Below are 18,489 nucleotides of genomic sequence, written 5' to 3'. Positions count from 1 at the left end.
TAAGTCAAAGCGTTTTAAAGTTATCAGCACTTAAAGTGACACTGGTCAGATTTGCAAAAAATGGCCTGATCCTTAAGGTGAAATAGGGCTGAGTCCTTAAGGGGTTAAGAACCAATTCAGATTTGAAGTCACTTTATGGGGCTTACATAATAGAAACCACCCATAAATGACCTTTATTATAGAAACTCCTCCATTTTTTTAAAACAGATTTTAGAAATATTGTTAACCCTTTAGGTGTTCCACAAGAATTTAAAGGAAAATGGAGGTGAAATTGAAAAAAATTCACTTTTTTGCAGATTCCATTTTAATCCATTTTTTTCCTTTAACACAGCAAGGGTTAATAGCAAAACAGACCTCAATATTTATTATCCTGATTCTGCAGTTTACAGAAACACCCCATATGTTTTCATGCTGTATGAGCACATGACAGGGCTCAGAAGGCAAGGAGCGTCATGTGGTTTTTGGAAGGCAGTTTGTGCTGGAATGGTCATTGGTCGCCATGTTGCATCTGAAGAGACCCTGAGGAACCCCTACAATGTAAACCCCCCAAAAGTGTCCACATTTTGGAAACTACACCACTCAAACAATGTTTAACGGGTGGAGTGAGTACTTTGACCCAACAAGTGCTTTACCGAATTTATAAACACTTGGCTGTGAAAGTGAAAAATACATGAATTATTTTTTTTTTTACAAGAAAATTGTGCTTTAGGCTCAAACTTTTTTTCACAAGGTATAAAAAGAGAATATCACTCCACAATGTTTTACCAATTTTCTCATGAATACAGAAACCAACCCATTTGTGGGCATAAACTGCGGTTTGGGGACACGGCAGGGCTCAGAAGGGAAGAAGCTGCATCTGGATTTTCTAACATGAAATTTGCTGAAATAAATTTTAAGGGCCATAATGTTTTTTTTTTTTTTTCATTGAGCTATGTGAGGGCCTTTATTTTGCAGGACAAGCTGTGGTTTTTATTGTGACCATTTGGGGGGGTACATTTGGCTTTCTAATTTCATTTTTTGTGAGGTGAGATGGACAAAAAAATATTTTGTCAGTGTTTTTATTTTTTTATGATGTTCATCATGTGGTATATATGATATGATAACTTTATTCTGCAGGTTGATATGATTATGGCGATACCAGTTTATATAAATTTTTTCATGTTTTACTACTTTTGCATAATAAAATACCCATATTTTTCACCCTATAAGACGCACCTGCCCATAAGACGCACCTAGGTTCTAGAGGAGGATAATAGGAAAAAAATATTTTCCATTACACCTCAGGTCAGACCAGCAATCAGAACCCCAATGTTAATCAGACCTCAGCTTACAGCCCCAATCAGACCCCCAATGTTAATCAGACCTCAGATCAGACCCCAAATGCCTCAGATCAGCCCCCCATGTCAGCCATCATGCCCCCCCCCATGTCAGCCATCATGCCCCCCCCCCCATGTCAGCCATCATGCCCCCCCCCCATGTCAGCCATCATGCCCCCCCATGTCGGCCATCAGCCCCCCCATGTCAGCCATCAGCCCCCCCATGTCGGCCATCATGCCCCCATGTCAGACATCATGCCCCCCCATGTCAGCTATCAGCGCAAATAAAAAAAACAAAAAAAAACTTACCTCTCCTGTTCCTGGACGCTGCCGCTCCTCACCACCAGCGCTCTCTCTCTTCTTCCTGGTTCTCGGCTGTCAGCTGTGAAGGCTGCGCACAGTGTGGTCACATAATGCGCAGCCCTGCACAGCAGACAGCCGAGCGGAGGACCAGGAAGCGGTGAGTACAGATCCTTCCCGGTTCTCCGGTTCTAATGAAGCGCTTCCAAAATGGAAGCGCTTCATTAGTATTCGCCCCATAAGACGCAGGGGCATTTGGCCATTTTTGAGCCCCATTTTTTTTTTTTTTCTGCCGATGGTCCTGTGTGAGGGCACGTTTTTTGCGGCATGAGGTGACGTTTTCATTGGTACCATTTTGGGGTATGTCTGACTTTTTGATTGTTTGATATTATGTTTTTTGGGAGGTGAACTGACGTGAAAAAGTAGATGTTTTGGCATCATTTTTATTTATAAATTTTTTACGGCGTTCACCAGATGGGGTGCAAATTGCTGATTTCTCCTGACATAGTAGCCACAGTTACAGGAGCAATACAGCAACCGGAGACACTGTACAGCAGTATACAGCACTGTACAGTCTCACTGCAGGGCTGATCGCAGTCTCAGGAAGACCACCAGGGCCGGAACAGAAATCGGCATATCGCTTCCTGAGCTGTATACGCAGCGCTTGTTCAGCACTGTGTATACAGGGATGCCCTGCTGTCACTGACAGTGAGCCCCCCTAATCGTGCGTGAGGCTGCAATCTCTGAATGGACATTTCAGAACGTCCATTTAGAGATAAGCTCCGACCACCTGGAGATTTATAGTCCATTTGCAGTCAGGAACAGGTTAATGCAGCTCAGCTTACATTCAGATTAACAGGAGCTAAGCTGTAGTAAGCTGGCACGGCTACTACACACTGGACAGAACTGGGGGTGCCAGGCGTCATATCCTTGCCAATCTGATGTTAATGCTGGTAGTTTGCCTACAAAATACAATTCTCACCTACCTGCTCTATTCAGACTGCTCCTCACCATTGTCCTATGAATGTGTAATAAGTGTACTGTGTTGGAAAATACTTTTAATGGTATTTACAGCAGTGGTGGTCCACTTATTGAAGGGGTCAAAAAACATGCAAAGAAGCTGAAGGGCTTATATGCTAATGTGTTTTTCTTTGTTTTTGTCTTTCAGCCTTCCCTAGCTGGGTTCAGTTTGGTTTGATCTACAAATGAGTGCAGAACAGAATAAACCACTTTATGTCTGTGAAGTACGTTGTTTATTTTTATTCATCGTTCGGTGTTTTAATTTGTCATGTGATTGGTGAATTGTGGTAATTTTTGTTATTTTCACATAATTACTTTCTTGAACAGTTTTTTATTTTTTAATCTCGGGCATCTAGTTGGAATACCTATTTATAGGATAACTGTCACATTTAGACCCTAATTTCAATTTTCATATATGTAGTTGCTAATAACATGATATTCCAGAATCAGTTACTATTAGACTGACTTACCCCATATTTAATAAGATTCAGCCCTTAGCAACCAGTCTGCATAAAACTGCAATTTCACTATTCAGTTAAGATGGCCGCCACTGCCCTCACCCTGAGGCTAATCCCCCCCTGCCCTCACTAGCCAGTAACAATAGCCCCCCAAAAGTGTCAGTAACCAGAGCCCTTCCCCCTAAAGGGGTCCTCTTACCACATGTTGCTTTCATTTATACACTGAGCAGATGGCAGATCTCCCTTCCCTGTTGTGCGCTGCTTCAACTCTGCCTTCTCCAGCTCTGCTGAGTGAGGAGCGTCTGCCAAGCGCAGGGACAGGGAGAAGTGCACACAGCCCAGGCACTGTTATCAGCTGCTGGGGAGGACCTGGCTTTAATCATTTACTTACAGTCCCTGGCTGTCAGTAATCTGACCTTGCAGGCTGCGTGCTTCTGCGTCCTCCGTCCTTCAACACAGAGGACGGACCTGCATACCAACCTGATTTTAAGCAGAGGTAAAAGTAGGCAGTAGAGGGAACTATACTGTTGAATTAAGGGGTAATTGAATACACAGTGAAAAGTTTAAATTGGGCCACCAAGGAGATATTAATCACCACAATCCAATACTCAAAAAAAATAAATAAATGACAGTTATCCTTTAAAAACTGATCAGCACGTCATATTTCCGTGTAGTCCCTTCGCACATCACCGCCAGGCCCGGGCATGCGCAGTTTTCTGCCCAATGTGGACAGAGGCACAGAGAGATGCAGTGCACATGCGTAATCGGGACTGGCCGTGATGTCAATGGGCTGGCTGGAACTTACTGAGGCGCGGGTAAGGCAGGGGAACTTGGGCGCTTTCAGCAAACTCTCTGCCCCTGGGCACTTGGGTGTCTCATATCATAAAAAATGACTTTTTTTGGCAATTTGGAGGATCTGAAAAACGTAACAAAGGTAACATCTGTGTCATGTCTTTGTGCCCCACTAAACTATGTGATCGGTTTAAAACAGGTCAGGTTGACGACAGACTCCCTTTAAGCAGAAAAGGGCAATACTGTTTTGAACGACCCCTGCTTAGGTTATGTAGCTGCAGAATGGGGGGCACATCTAAGGTCTCTTTGTAGGCTAGAATGGAGCTGTGATCTTGGTTTTGTTTTAAAGCCAAGAATCTATACAGATACAGATACATGCTTATACCTTGTCCTTTATGCTGTACTGCTGTTCATGATTGCATGTCGCAATGTATCTTTGTATGCGGTATGTATACTGCAATTTGGGATGTTCTCTTATGATTGTAATTGATAATAATAATAATAAAATCTTATTGAACCATAAAGCCAAGAATCTTGGCTGCAATCTAGCCTGTATTAGAGCAGGTGGAAGTGAGAGTTGCATGTACTGTACTTGCAGCTCTCACGTTAGCTTGCGTTTGAGGAGGAGAGGGTGGCTGGGTTAAGAAGCATGTAGGGAGAGGAGGTGGATCTCTTGTCAAGTTTTTCTGTAGACTTTGACTATTCTTGTTATCTCCCTCCTAGACAATCATACACTAAACTTGCTCTCTGAATGTCACATACGATGGGGGAGTGTTCTTTTCCAGAAAAGCTATTTAAAGGGGATGTCCATTTCTGTAATATTTATGATCTATTCTCAGGATAGGTCACTAATATCAGATTGGTGGTGGGTCCGACTACTGGCACCCCCACCCATCAGCTGTTTGAAGAGAACTCGGTGCTCGTATTTGCGTTGTGTTCTCTTCACTGTTGACCCGCTCACCGTCCACATTGCAGAAGCCAGCAGATGTAATTACAGCTCCAATATCCCTTTCACCTCAATGGGACGGCTTCATCTATTCAAGTGAATAGGATACAGCTGTCCCATTGAGGTGAATCCCTTTCACCCCATTTTGAATTTGTTCTAGTATCCCACTACATCGTAAGCAATATTAAATGATGCCATTAGAAAGTACAACTTGTCCCGCAAAAAAACAAGTTAGAAAAAGAACAATCAGCAGGCAGCGCTATACAGATCCTTTGTTATTGAATAACTCAATAGCTATACAAAATTTTTACTTGTATGCCATTATCAAAGTTTTCATATCCAGGTGCTGGCTTGAAAACTGTAGAATATTTTGTGGGGCATTCCCTTTAATGCACCTTGAGTTGAGCACCAACTATTTTTTTATTTGAGACATACATTCTAAGTCTAGGGGGCATGGCCTTGAGCTCATGGAGTAAGGAATGGAACCCTGCTTATATCCTGAACTTCTGCCTACTTAAAGGGCTTGTCCTGCCATTTAAATTTGTTACCTATCGTCAGGATAGATAATCAATATCTTAGCGGCGGGGGTCTGACATCCGACCCCCCCCCCCCCATCGCCGATCAGCTGTTTGAAGAGAAGGCATCACTCCATGCGAGCGCTGCTTCCACTTCACTAAACTACATGTCGTTGCCTGTGGAGCGGTGGCGTTGTGTAATTATAAGTACATGCTCCATTCAAGAGCGAGTAGTTGTAATCACACTGCACCTCCAAGACAACTGGCAGTGTAATGAACAGGAAGCAGTGCTTGTGTGGAGCATCGCCTCCTCTTTAAACTGCTGATCAGCAGGGGTGTCAGATCCCCACCATTCTGATAAAGATGACCTATCCTGATGATAGGTCATCAATATAAATGGCAGGACAACCTCTTTAACGCTGATCTAACCGCCTATTTTCAGCTACTTGGTGTCGATCGAAAGTTTGGTTGTGTGAATGCCACTTATGTGGAGATACTGTGGTGACCAAACAGAATAAGAAACACATGTACTTAAGCCATTTGCCTTCTTTTATCTCAGCAATATAGTATCAAAAAACATGTACAACTTAGTTTGAATTTTATAGTTTCCGATTAAGTGCAATGTCATATGTTTTCATCTCTGTGCAATGTAAAGACAGACATTTTTGCGTCTATCTAAGATGGGGGGGCATGATGATCAACCTGCGATTTGTTAAACTGTCACAATAGTATATAAGTATACTTTGTGATTATGACGATATCATAATTCAATATGTATATTAGGCACATATTAACTGATCTGATTTTGTATTTGTCCATATGTTTATCAAATATGTTTTGTACTATTTTTGAAGATTTGTGATATGGAGATTCTTTTGGTATTTAAACACATACAGGATCAGTACCACGCATGCTTGAGAAGGTGGCATCAATCCCAAAATGTCACAAGCGTGTAAGTACGTTAACTTTCTTGTCCCCGTGTGAACAGTCTCGATGCAACAAACTTGATAAGTATATTGCACGTTATCCAAAGCTAGACTTTATTCAACTGGATGAATTATGGACTAAGTTATATATGTTTTTCATACTGTATTGCTGAGATAAAAGAAGGCTAATGGCTGTTTGGTCTGCTGTGAAGAGTGGACGCCGCTCTATGCACACTTGTGCAGTGCCATTTGTCACTGGGTTTTATACATTGTGAGATACTGAGGTGAACAGAGACTGCCTACTGCGATCGGTGGCTGACTCTCCTGACATACTGCCGGATATAAAGCCAGATCTCTGACGCTGGGAAACTATCCCTGCTGTAACTCATACCTGCGCACCTGAGCTGTCTGCCCAGCTTCCTGTAAAACGGCCTAGAGCAGCTCTAAATCCCACCCATTAGTGCCAGTGACGTCACCAGAAAGCCTCCACCCAGCAGTGTAAAAATAATAACAAAACGGCCCTTACCCTGCGCTGTATCGCATTGGACCATGAAATGCTCCGATGCTCCACTCAGAGGGGCCTCCTGGGTGAAGAAAGGGACATATTCGGATTCTGCTCTGAACCTGGACGACCCCTTTAAGAGACCTTGGGTGGGATATTTATATTGTGCTGTATACTCCAATTACACATGAGGTATCAATTCTGGTGGCCAAGTCATTGCCTTTCCAACTAAACTCTGTCCATGCAGATGTCTGCAGTAAATATTCTCTTTTAAATGTAGGTGTTAGATTTTGTTTAGTGGGAGATATATATGTCCCTCCTCCCTTCTCTAGAGAGGTTCTTGATGAACTCATGGGGAAGTTGCTGGTGCTCTTGGCTGCTCCTCTTTTTCTGTTGGGAGATTTTAATTGCCACTCTAGACCCTTCTAGGGATAGATTGAGACCTCACTTAACCCATATCATAACCCTAAGCAATTAGGCAGAGGCCAGTATTCTAGTAGTGGTGTGGAGAAGATTACACCTAGACCTGCAACAATAATCTTGTCATTCATCATCCTTCCTGTCGAGGATTTGCAAATTGCGATATGTTATCGTATAGCAGATTACTGCCCGTGTGATATTTCTGACCATGTCCCATTACTAGTGATGGTGATTTAACCCACTGATTTGCTGACTAGACAGTAGCACCTCAATCCTATGTGGTTGGATGTAAATCTTCAGGAAAAATGCATCTTTCACACAATGATCTATAAGTGTGCCTCCTTGACCTTCTGATAAGTTGGGAGTTGTTGTTTCAGAAAAGCTGGAGTTCCGGAGGTTGCTGATCCCTGCTCTATAGGGAATAGTGCATTGTATTATAAAAGCAGTCAAAAGATTGCCTGTTATAATCCCCTTGCGGGACTATTAAGAGGTAAAAAAAAAAGTAAAAACAAACAAACCTTTATTAAATAAAAAGTTCAGAGGGGAACCCGGACATACCCTTATTTTCACCCCGGCAGCCCCCCTGAGGCTAGCATCGGAGCATCTCATGCTCCGATGCGCTCCCTTGCCCTGCGTTAGATCGCGCAGGGCAAGGTCTATTTTGTTTTCAATAACACACTGCCGGGCGGAAACTTCCGCCCGGCAGTGTGTTTGATGATGTCACCGGCTCTGATGGGCGGGCTTTAGTGCTGCCCTAGTTGTTTTACTGGCTAGGGCAGCGCTAAATCCCCCCCATCAGTGCCGGTGACGTCACCGGGGTTCCTGGCAGCCCCATGGAGAGCCCCGGTACGTCACCGGATCGCCAAGAAATGCCTTTGCCCTGCGCGATTTAGCGCAGGGCAAGGGAGAGCATCGGAGCATGAACTGCTCCGATGCTCATGTTAGGGGGGCTGCCGGGGTGAAAATGGAGGTATGTCCGGGTTCAGCTGTGAACCCGGACAACCCCTTTAAGTTACAGTATTTTGAATGCAGTAGGTGTATTGCACAAAGAGGCTCTCTGTTTTATATGGTGTGGTCATGTCCTTCTATGGAACAGTTCTGCCATGATATTCATAATCATTTCCTGAACTCAATTGGAGTTCCCTAGAGTGTGCTCTCCGATGATTACTTTGCTGGGTTTGGTCTCTGACTCTACAAAATATGAGAGGAAATGTCTCTTCATGTGCTGCAGTATGCTAGGAAAACCTGAACTTGAAGTCCCCTAAGACTACTTCTCTTTCTCACTGGGGACATAAACTTTGCAGCTAGAGGGGCCCTGGATCGTTTTCTGTAAATTTGGGATCATTGGATTTAAGCTCAAATGGCTATTGTCAGTGGTTCTTAATGGGTTGTGACGGTGTATGTGTGCGACTGTTTGAATGTGTGTGTTTTCATGGTCTTTATTATGTTAAGGAGTTCCATGCTTTACTCCTGAGACCTACTTTCTATCAAAGTGTCTATCTGCTAGCTCATTTATAATGGGATTGGTGTTTACTATTTATTTTAATATAGAAGCCTCACAATGTTTAGTTTATCTTTTTTTATTTTTTTTATTTTGTAACTTTCAATAAAGAGTCTGTTAAAATAATAAATAAAAAATCTCCAATAAAAAAAAAAAAATTCATGATGGTTTTTCCAATTTTTATGTAACTGCTAGGGGTTAACAAGTTATAAAAAATTAGAAAAATTGCTGCTTTCTCAGTGAAAGAGTACCATACCTGTCCTTGGGTGGTGTCTTGCATTATGACTTGACTTACATTGCTATTGAAATGAATGAGGCTAAGTAATACTACGCAGGGAACGCTTAATATCTCCTATCTGATACTGATGACCTATCCAAATCCTATGTTCATCCTATTAACCTGGAAAACCCCTATAAGGATTTTTTTCCATTCTTTCCTTCCACGAGTTTAAACTTTTTTTTTTTTTTTTTTTGCATTGACAGGTGTACGAGTGCTTGTTTTTACAGAACAGAAGTATTTTTTTAGTATAATATATGGAAAAACAGCAGTGCCACAATTTTTGGGGAGTTTTGTTTTTTAGGTTTCATTTTTATAAAATACACCATTGGGCATAAATTATATGTTAACTTTTTATATTGCTGTTCATTATGGTTGGGTGGCATGAGGAAGTCACAATATTAGGGTATGTTCACATGACCAATTTTGGTATACCACACTGAAATCCATGTGGAATTCTCTTAAAGGGGTTTTCCGTCTCTCAGCAACATCCATTAAAATAATCATTAATGATGGTTGCTGTAAATATGTAATATATTTCTACCTATATTGCTGCTACCTCCTGTTCTGGGCTGTGATCACATGACCATGTCCATGCAGCTCTTTCTTATTTCCTGTGATGTTATGTCCATGGATGTGCCAAAAGAGCAACAAGGGCATTGATGTGGAAGTGTCTATGTAACTAGTAGGGTGGGAGGAGCTATAAACTAGCAGAGCGTAAAAGGAGAAGTACACCATGGTTTTGGTTGGATACAGTAACAGAAAATGCTACAATCAGGATGTATTTCTTTACATGGTGAAAATGAGTCTGGAGAGAAAAAAAAGCATAAGGAAGATGTACATGAGGTAACCAACTACATGAGTGCATCTATTAAAGACCTTAGTATACCCAGAAACCCCCTTTAAAATCTTCTCTCATTGTTTTAAATAGCAAATACGCATTGCAATTTATAGGTTGCTAATATTTCTTGCAGAAAACAAAGCCGCCTTTAAAGGGGCTAAATCCACGTGCAGATCCATGGCATGTACAACTCCAAATCTGTAGCAGGTTTTTCCAATGTTAAACTCCACTATGTGCACATACCCTTAGACAGGTGGTTTGGTTAGTTGATGTGAATGTGTGTGTATATATTTATTTCTATATGTGTTTTATAGGTTTGTCAAGTGTTTTGCTCATCAGCATTACATTTGAGTGACCACATAGGTGGATCAAAACACAGGAATGCAGTAAGTGCCTTTTTGTTACGATAGACTATTAAAGGGGTTATCCCATGATTAATGTAAAAAATCAGACATCATATAGTACATGACAATCTCTTTCTAACAAAGCTGGAACCAGCCCTTTACCTCACATGGATCCCCCATTCATTTTTCCAATTGCTCTGCTAAATTTATATCAAGCTCAAGGGGAGTGTCTGTTATGTTGCAACTCGAGGGGTATGTCTATGTCTTTTCTGCTGGAGATCTCTCCCTATCACAGCTCAGGAAAAACTGAGCATGTGCGACCTCAGTGAATTGGACAAAGAAATAAGAAAAAAAAACATTTTATTAAATAACTCAGTGGTGATACTAAAGTTTTAATTACTTGCCATTACAAAAGTATTCATATCCAGGTGCTGGTTTGAAAACTGTAGCATATTTTTCATGGGACAAGCCCTTTAAAGAATAACAGACTACAAGTGAGTTTTTCATTATCTTAACATTTGATTTTTGTTATTGTGTTATTTTCTACTTAGATAAAAGGAGAATCACCTGGTAAGTAGAGCTTGCAGTAACCCATTTCTAAATAAGTATTACATTGATGGAGTGGGTAGTATTTAGTTAAAAAAAATCAAGTTCCAAAAAGTATAAATACTAAGAAATAAATTAGACAGGGAGTCCAGACACTAAAAATGTTTTTAGACCAAAAAAAAAACACTCTTCTCGTCGGAGCATCCCAATTCCGGTGCCACAGCTCCTGATCCTGCTAAACCAGAAGTGGAGATGCGCCATTTACCTACACGTGAATGGGAACAGCGTTGCTATAACCACCTTTGTCTGCTACACAGTGGACAAAGCTGTAAAGTTCCGTCCTCTATTTCCAAAGAAATTTAGTTAGGTACCTAGAGACTTGAACATCCTGCATTAGCCAGGGTTTCTTGAATCTTCCAACTGTATATGTCTCATGGTGTTGACCTCTGCAGAGTAAAATGTCTGTTTAGTACCTTTAGTTTTTTTTTTATATACCCCAAAGCACAGAAACAGAACAGCAATGGTATAATACAAAGATAACAAATTTTATTAAACATATGAATTAAAAGAGTTTTCATATATATGTTAGCAGCATTACATTCACAGGAATAATACCCACAGGACTAATATTCATGATACATACAGATGACAATTTCTCCCATAAATGGAGGATATCAATAAATCCCAACCATAGGTAAAGTGCACCCTGCCATAAATTAAGTCAATACATACAGGAGATATCTGTGTAAAATATACAGACCAGAATAGTCCTGAATTGGGATTCAGGACTATTCTGGTCTGTATATTTTACATACAGTCAGGTCCATAAATATTGGGACATCGACACAATTCTAAATATTTTGGCTCTATACACCACCACAATAGATTTGAAACGAACAAGATGTGCTTTACCTGCAGACTGTCAGCTTTAATTTGAGGGTATTTACATCCAAATAAGGTTAACGGTGTAGGAATTACAACAGTTTGCATATGTGCCTCCCACTTGTTAAGGGACCAAAAGTAATGGGACAATTGGCTTCTCAGCTGTTCCATGGCCAGGTGTGTGTTATTCTCTCATTATCCCAATTACAATGAGCAGATACAAGGTCCAGAGTTAATTTCAAGTGTGCTATTTGCATTTGGAATCTGTTGCTGTCAACTCTGAAGATGAGATCCAAAGAGCTGTCACTATTAGTGAAGCAAGCCATCATTAGGCTGAAAAAACAAAACAAACCCATCAGAGAGATAGCAAAAACATTACGTGTGGCCAAAACAACTGTTTGGAACATTCTTAAAAAGAAGGAACGCACCGGTGAGCTCAGCAACACCAAAAGACCCAGAAGACCATGGAAAACAACTGTGGTGGACGACCAAAGAGATCTTTCCCTGGTGAAGAAAACACCCTTCACAACAGTTGGCAAGATCAAGAAGACTCTCCAGGAGGTTGGTGTATGTGTGTCAGTCAACAATCAAGAGAAGACTTCATGGTAAACAGTATAAGCGAGCACTCACACTATGGCATCAACTGAATATGTTTTAATTGTTATAGATATAAAATACCAATTGTAAAATAATATCACATAAAAATTCAATAATACATAAAAATTCAATAACACATAAAAATTACTTGTAATTGGTCGGCCGACCCTCTATATGACAGCAAGTATACAGGAAACCACAGTGTACATTAATAGCAATAGCAGCAATAGATGGTTAGATATTTCAATAGCAGCATGTAAATATGATCAAAGTGTCATCAATTAGTGATCTGCAAACTGGTGACATAGAAATAGTGCATAAAGTGCAATCAATAATTAAAATAATTCCTTTGAAAATTGATAAAGCAAGTGTCCAGCAAAAATTGTGTGAGGTGTATGACCTCTTGGTCATTGGTATCCAAAAATGGCGTGTAGTGAATGAATTACTTCAAAAAAATAAATGGATGACCACTGAGGAAGGGATGTGGAATCATCTCGAAACTCGTCTGGTATATTGGACACTTCGATAAATACCTCCGCTGGAAGGAACTTATATGCATGGCCATGCAAATCTAAAAGTTCGTATGATCCGAATACTGGATACATCCGAAGATTGAATCGATTCTACTGCCAAAGTGATTGCGCTTACCAAACAAAAGTCTCATTCACAGCATCGCGAGACTTGGTGCGATCGTCGGAGAACACGAGGAGCGAGGCGTGGAGGGGTTGTGGCGTCTCCAGCTTACCACCTGGGCTACCATACGGATAGTATATCCTAACAAAACCAACAGGAGGTAAGATTGATCTCTCCTAAATTTGAGACTAGTTGGAATATATAAATGGAATTGCTGTGCCGATGATATATATCTTTCATGTAAGCGCACCACTAAACAAGACGACACAGACTATCCACATATAATACCAGTGTGACATTCGATTACCAATCACACTGGATGAACTGTGATATCGATAATTTGGATGATACATCCATTAGGACGATTTATTATAAGCAGTCACATCCAATAGACACGGAAGGAAACAAAAACATCTCAGCATTTATCAATGTGCAGCTAACCATCAGGTGTCCTATATTCTGACACAATTTAATTTTTTTTGAAGTAATTCATTCACTACACGCTATTTTTGGATACCAATGACCAAGAGGTAATACACCTCACACATTTTTTGCTGGACACTTGCTTTATCAATTTTCAAAGGAATTATTTTAATTATTGATTGCACTTTATGCACTATTTCTATGTCACCAGTTTGCAGATCACTAATTGATGGCACTTTGATCATATTTACATGCTGCTATTGAAATATCTAACCATCTATTGCTGCTATTGCTATTAATGTACACTGTGGTTTCCTGTATACTTGCTGTCATATAGAGGGTCGGCCGACCAATTGCAAGTAATTTTTATGTGTTATTGAATTTTTATGTATTATTGAATTTTAATGTATTATTTTAAAATTGGTATTTTATATCTATAACAATTAAAACATATTCAGTTGATGCCATAGTGTGAGTGCTCGCTTATAGTGTTTACCATATCCACTTTATTGATTGAGGCATGTTGTCCTCAATTCTAGTTAGTAGCACCTCACCATCAACAACCAGAAGTGAGCCACCCCATTTAACTTGCAATTACCTCAAGAGAAGACTTCACCAGAGTGAATACAGAGAGTTCACCACAAGATGTAAACCATTGGTGAGCCTCAAAAACAGGAAGGCCAGATTAGAGTTTGCCAAACGACATCTAAAAAAGCCTTTACAGTTCTGGAACAACATTCTATGGACAGATGAGACCAAGATCAACTTGTACCAGAGTGATGGGAAGAGAAGAGTATGGAGAAGGAAAGGAACTGCTCATGATCCTAAGCATACCACCTCATCAGTGAAGCATGGTGGTGGTATTGTCATGGCGTGGGCATGTATGGCTGCTAATGGAACTGGTTCTCTTGTATTTATTGATTATGTGACTGCTGACAAAAGCAGCAGGATGAATTCTGAAGTGTTTCGGGCAATATTATCTGCTCATATTCAGCCAAATGCTTCAGAACTCATTGGACGGCGCTTCACAGTGCAGATGGACAATGACCCAAAGCATACTGCAAAAGCAACCAAAGAGTTTTTTAAGGGAAAGAAGTGGAATGTTATGCAATGGCCAAGTCAATCACCTGACCTGAATCCGATTGAGCATGCATTTCACTTGCTGAAGACAAAACTGAAGGGAAAATGGCCCAAGAACAAGCAGGAACTGAAGACAGTTGCAGTAGAGGCCTGGCAGAGCATCACCACGGATGAAACCCAGCGTCTGGTGATGTCTATGCGTTCCAGACTTCAGGCTGTAATTGACTGCAAAGGATTTGCAACCAAGTATTAAAAAGTGAAAGTTTGATTTATGATTATTATTCTGTCCCATTACTTTTGGTCCCTTAACAAGTGGGAGGCACATATGCAAACTGTTGTAATTCCTACACCGTTCACAGGATTTGGATGTAAATACCCTCAAATTAAAGCTGACAGTCTGCAGTTAAATCACATCTTGTTTGTTTCAAATCTATTGTGGTGGTGTATAGAGCCAAAATATTTAGAATTGTGTCGATGTCCCAATATTTATGGACCTGACTGTATGTAAAATATACAGACCAGAATAGTCCTGAATCCCAATTCAGGACTATTCTGGTCTGTATATTTTACACAGATATCTCCTGTATGTATTGACTTAATTTATGGCAGGGTGCACTTTACCTATGGTTGAGATTTATTGATATCCTCCATTTATGGGAGAAATTGTAATCTGTATGTATCATGAATATTAGTCCTGTGGGTATTATTCCTGTGAATGTAATGCTGCTAACATATACGGTATATGAAAACTCTATTTTAATTTATGTTTAATAAAATTTGTTATCTTTGTATTATACCATTGCTGTTCTGTTTCTGTGCTTTGGGGTATATTGTTAAAGGGAGTCTGTCATCAAAGTTTCACCATTTTAACCCTTCCCATAGCTTTCTAGCAGCCTTAAAGGTTAATAAAAACTTTACCTTTATGAGCAATCCTGGACTTATAAAACCGGCTAAAAACATCTTAGTAGCATATGCAAATGAGGGCTCGCAAGTGCCCAGGGGCGACGTTACCCTCGTAGGTGCCCAGCTAGCTCAGCCTTATCGTCGCTTCCCCCCCGCCTATTCTTTCCCTTTGCCTGCCCATCCTTTCCCTCTGACCGCCCATCTACTTACTTCTTGTTTCGCCGAGATCCTGCGCCTGTGCACTCAGGCCGGTGCATGCGCACTGCGATGCCCATTCCTTGTACGGCATCGCAGTAATTAATGCGCATGCGCCGGCTAACGGCGCGAAAACACCACAAAGGAGGCGGTCCATCGGCGCATGCGCATTAATTACTGTGATGCCGTACAAGGAATGGGCATCGCAGTGCGCATGCGCCGGCCGACGGACTTAGTGCGCAGGCGCGGGATCTCGGCAAAACAAGAAATAAGTAGATGGGCGGTCAGAGGGAAGAATGGGCAGGGGGAAGCGACAATAAGGCTGAGCTAGCTGGGCACCTACGAGGGTAACACCGCCCCTGGGCACTTGCGAGCCCTCATTTGCATATGCTACTAAGATGTTTTTTGACGGTTTTAGAAGTCCAGGATTGCTCATAAAGGTAACGTTTTTATTAACTGTAAGGCTGCTAGAAAGCTTTGGAAAGGGTTAAAAAGGTGAAACTTTGATGACAGACTCCCTTTAATGTTCTAACAGACAGCTCTTTATTAGGCTTTTTGCTTTGAGTATTGGGTGAGTTTTTTTATTTTTTTTATATCAGATTATTTTTATTGAGTTTTTATAACATACAAAAGATATCGAAGGTACATTATTTCACATTTATATCCCCCTAAACCCGCAACCCTGAACCTTCAACATCCCCCCGTGCAGCAACCACCAGCAAATGAGAAGAAAAAAACTAAATAGGGAATAGGTCATAAATCTGTCAATAGTCCCTATTATACTATAGAGGGTAAAATCTCTTTAGTCATTCCTAATACACTAAGATTGTGTGCTTCCGATTCTAAGGGCAGACAATCTATAATATTCTATCCATGCGTGCAATTGATCAATATATCTTTTTTGTGTACCCCTTTTGATGAAAATTCCTTTTTCTAACTCAAGATTCTTTTCATGAGGGCGCAGAGAGTAGGGGCCTCTGGGTCTTTCCACAGAGATGGTATTAGTTTTCTAGCCTGGGACACCTTTTGTGTAAAAAATATGGGGTACGGTACACTCTATGGAGTAAAAACAGATACACGGTGTGCAGGACTGATGGACAGATACTTAGTTTGTTGTAGCACCCATTCCCAAACATCGAGAGATATCTCCCCAACATCCTTTATCCATGAGCTCCTGACTTCCTGTAGACACAAGGCTTGTTTCCTCATTAAATGTCTGTACACACCGCAGAGATCAGCCCTTTCTTGGAGAGAGCAGTTTTCAATAAGTCATATAAACCACATTTATTTAGGAGAATAGATCTGATTTTGTTCTGGGCCTGCAAGGCATGCCTGACCTGAAGGTAGTAGTAAAATGTGGTGTGGGGTATCTGGAACTCCTCCTAAATGAATGATTTAAGAACCCCATTCCTATACATATGGGTAACTAATATAATGCCGTGTGAGCGGCAAGTAACAAGTTGTGATAGTTTATACACCTCCGGCAATCTGGCGTTATTCCAAAGAGGCGTACAATATATACTGCCCTCTATTCCCAGCTCCTGTTTGCCTCCTCCCCTCTAAAAAAAAATTATAATCTGATCTTGAGTTTGCCGGTTCTTTATGTTATTGTTTGTTATTTCTCATGTGTAAATTATCCACATTTCAATGAAATACATTCGACCTTGGGGGTTATTCCATATGCTATGGAAATAATATTTTTTTTTTTTTCTCAGAATTCATAGCAAATTTGCAACGTCTACAGTATTTTATTGATCATTTTTTGAAAGATGAACCTATGATTGGTAAGTCATTGACAATTTTTTAAAGCAATTTATTCCAGTACACATAATATATAACTATTTAGTTTATCAGAACATGACTTCTAAGTCTTTTTTTTTCTTCTAACTTTTGTGACAGGTCTTGAATATGTTGTTGAGTGTTTGAAGAATGGTGCATACTCATACAGCTGCTTGCTGTGTAACACACAGACTCCAAGAGGAACCACCATATTGCATCTATGTGGAGCAAAACACAGAAAAGCTTATCTGGTAATAGAATAGGCATATAGAATTCTCACTTTTGTCATATGCAAAATATTATATTTTTTTGTTTCTTTCACTTCCTATGTAGAATTTGCTCCTTGATTATTTGCAAAAATAATGTACTGTAATGATCAAAAAATGCAGTAGGCCAGCCCATACATAGCAAATGTATATGAAAATATTATTTCCAAAGCACAGGCTAAAATTTAACAGTGCAAGTACAGTGTGGTGTTTCTCTCAGTAAGCCATTTTGGCCAATTAGCAGTGAATGCCAAGAGGGAACTTTCAATGCATGCTAAGGGAAGCCGGCTTGCAGGCTCATTGATATGCCATACATAGACTGATTTATTATGACCCATATTCAGCACTTAAGTGGACTATTTAATGGGTGCAACATCTGTAAAATTAGGGGTATGCAACTTTAGGCCTCTTTCACACGTTAGTAAATTGCGGACAGCACGCAGATCCATTGATTGAATGTGTGAATACACATCAGAGGTTTTCCAGTGACTGTAGGCCAGTGGAAAAACAACCATGACATGCACTACTTTGGTCTGTTATGTGGGGAAGTCCGTGGATAGATGTTAATTTTAAAATAGATTTAGCACTAAATTTAGTGAACATAATAGATCAGACACAATCACAGGAAAAATACACGAATAAATCTGAGGTACATTGGGAAAATATAGATATCAATACATCAATAGGTGGTGCTGGAAGGAGACACTCCCAGTATCTTCAGAATCAAAACTAAAATGTGCTTCGGAACTGGACCGGTAACTTTGTCAGGTAAACACTGTGTGATAGCCGTATCCCCTCTTTGTATCGGCATTTCTCTGGCTAATTTTGCCTGTTAAGGACAGCGTGCAGCAGCTGAAAACTTCTCCCTGTCTTTGAGCTACAAGTCTTATGCCAAGGTGAGCGGGTATAGTCCATAACCCTAGTCTTTCTTTTCAAGCTGGCCTTCCTATGATACGCTTTCCTTTCTTTTATTTCATGTGATTAACAATTAAATCTGGCGACTCACAGGTGTCATTTTTTTCTGATT

The 18,489-nt window shown here is 40.5% G+C and overlaps 1 protein-coding gene across 3 annotated transcripts in view; it reads left to right on the top strand.

Annotated features, from left to right (window-relative positions):
• Window positions 1-18,489, top strand: part of LOC121001698 — a 133,008-nt gene that overhangs the window by 9,700 nt on the left and 104,819 nt on the right. For all 3 annotated transcript variants that reach the window (XM_040432874.1, XM_040432875.1, XM_040432876.1), the window contains exons 3-7: window positions 2,785-2,860; window positions 10,129-10,200; window positions 10,710-10,728; window positions 17,133-17,201; window positions 17,317-17,447. In XM_040432874.1, coding sequence (XP_040288808.1) covers window positions 2,822-2,860; window positions 10,129-10,200; window positions 10,710-10,728; window positions 17,133-17,201; window positions 17,317-17,447 — 330 coding nt within the window. In that variant the 5' untranslated portion in view covers window positions 2,785-2,821. The remainder of the gene's footprint in view (window positions 1-2,784; window positions 2,861-10,128; window positions 10,201-10,709; window positions 10,729-17,132; window positions 17,202-17,316; window positions 17,448-18,489) is intronic.

Source organism: Bufo bufo, chromosome 5 (assembly GCF_905171765.1).
Source record: "Bufo bufo chromosome 5, aBufBuf1.1, whole genome shotgun sequence".
NCBI classification, from domain to species: Eukaryota; Metazoa; Chordata; class Amphibia; order Anura; family Bufonidae; genus Bufo; species Bufo bufo.
The sequence above is the reverse complement of the archived record's forward strand: the minus strand, read 5'-3'. Positions and strand labels throughout refer to the sequence as shown.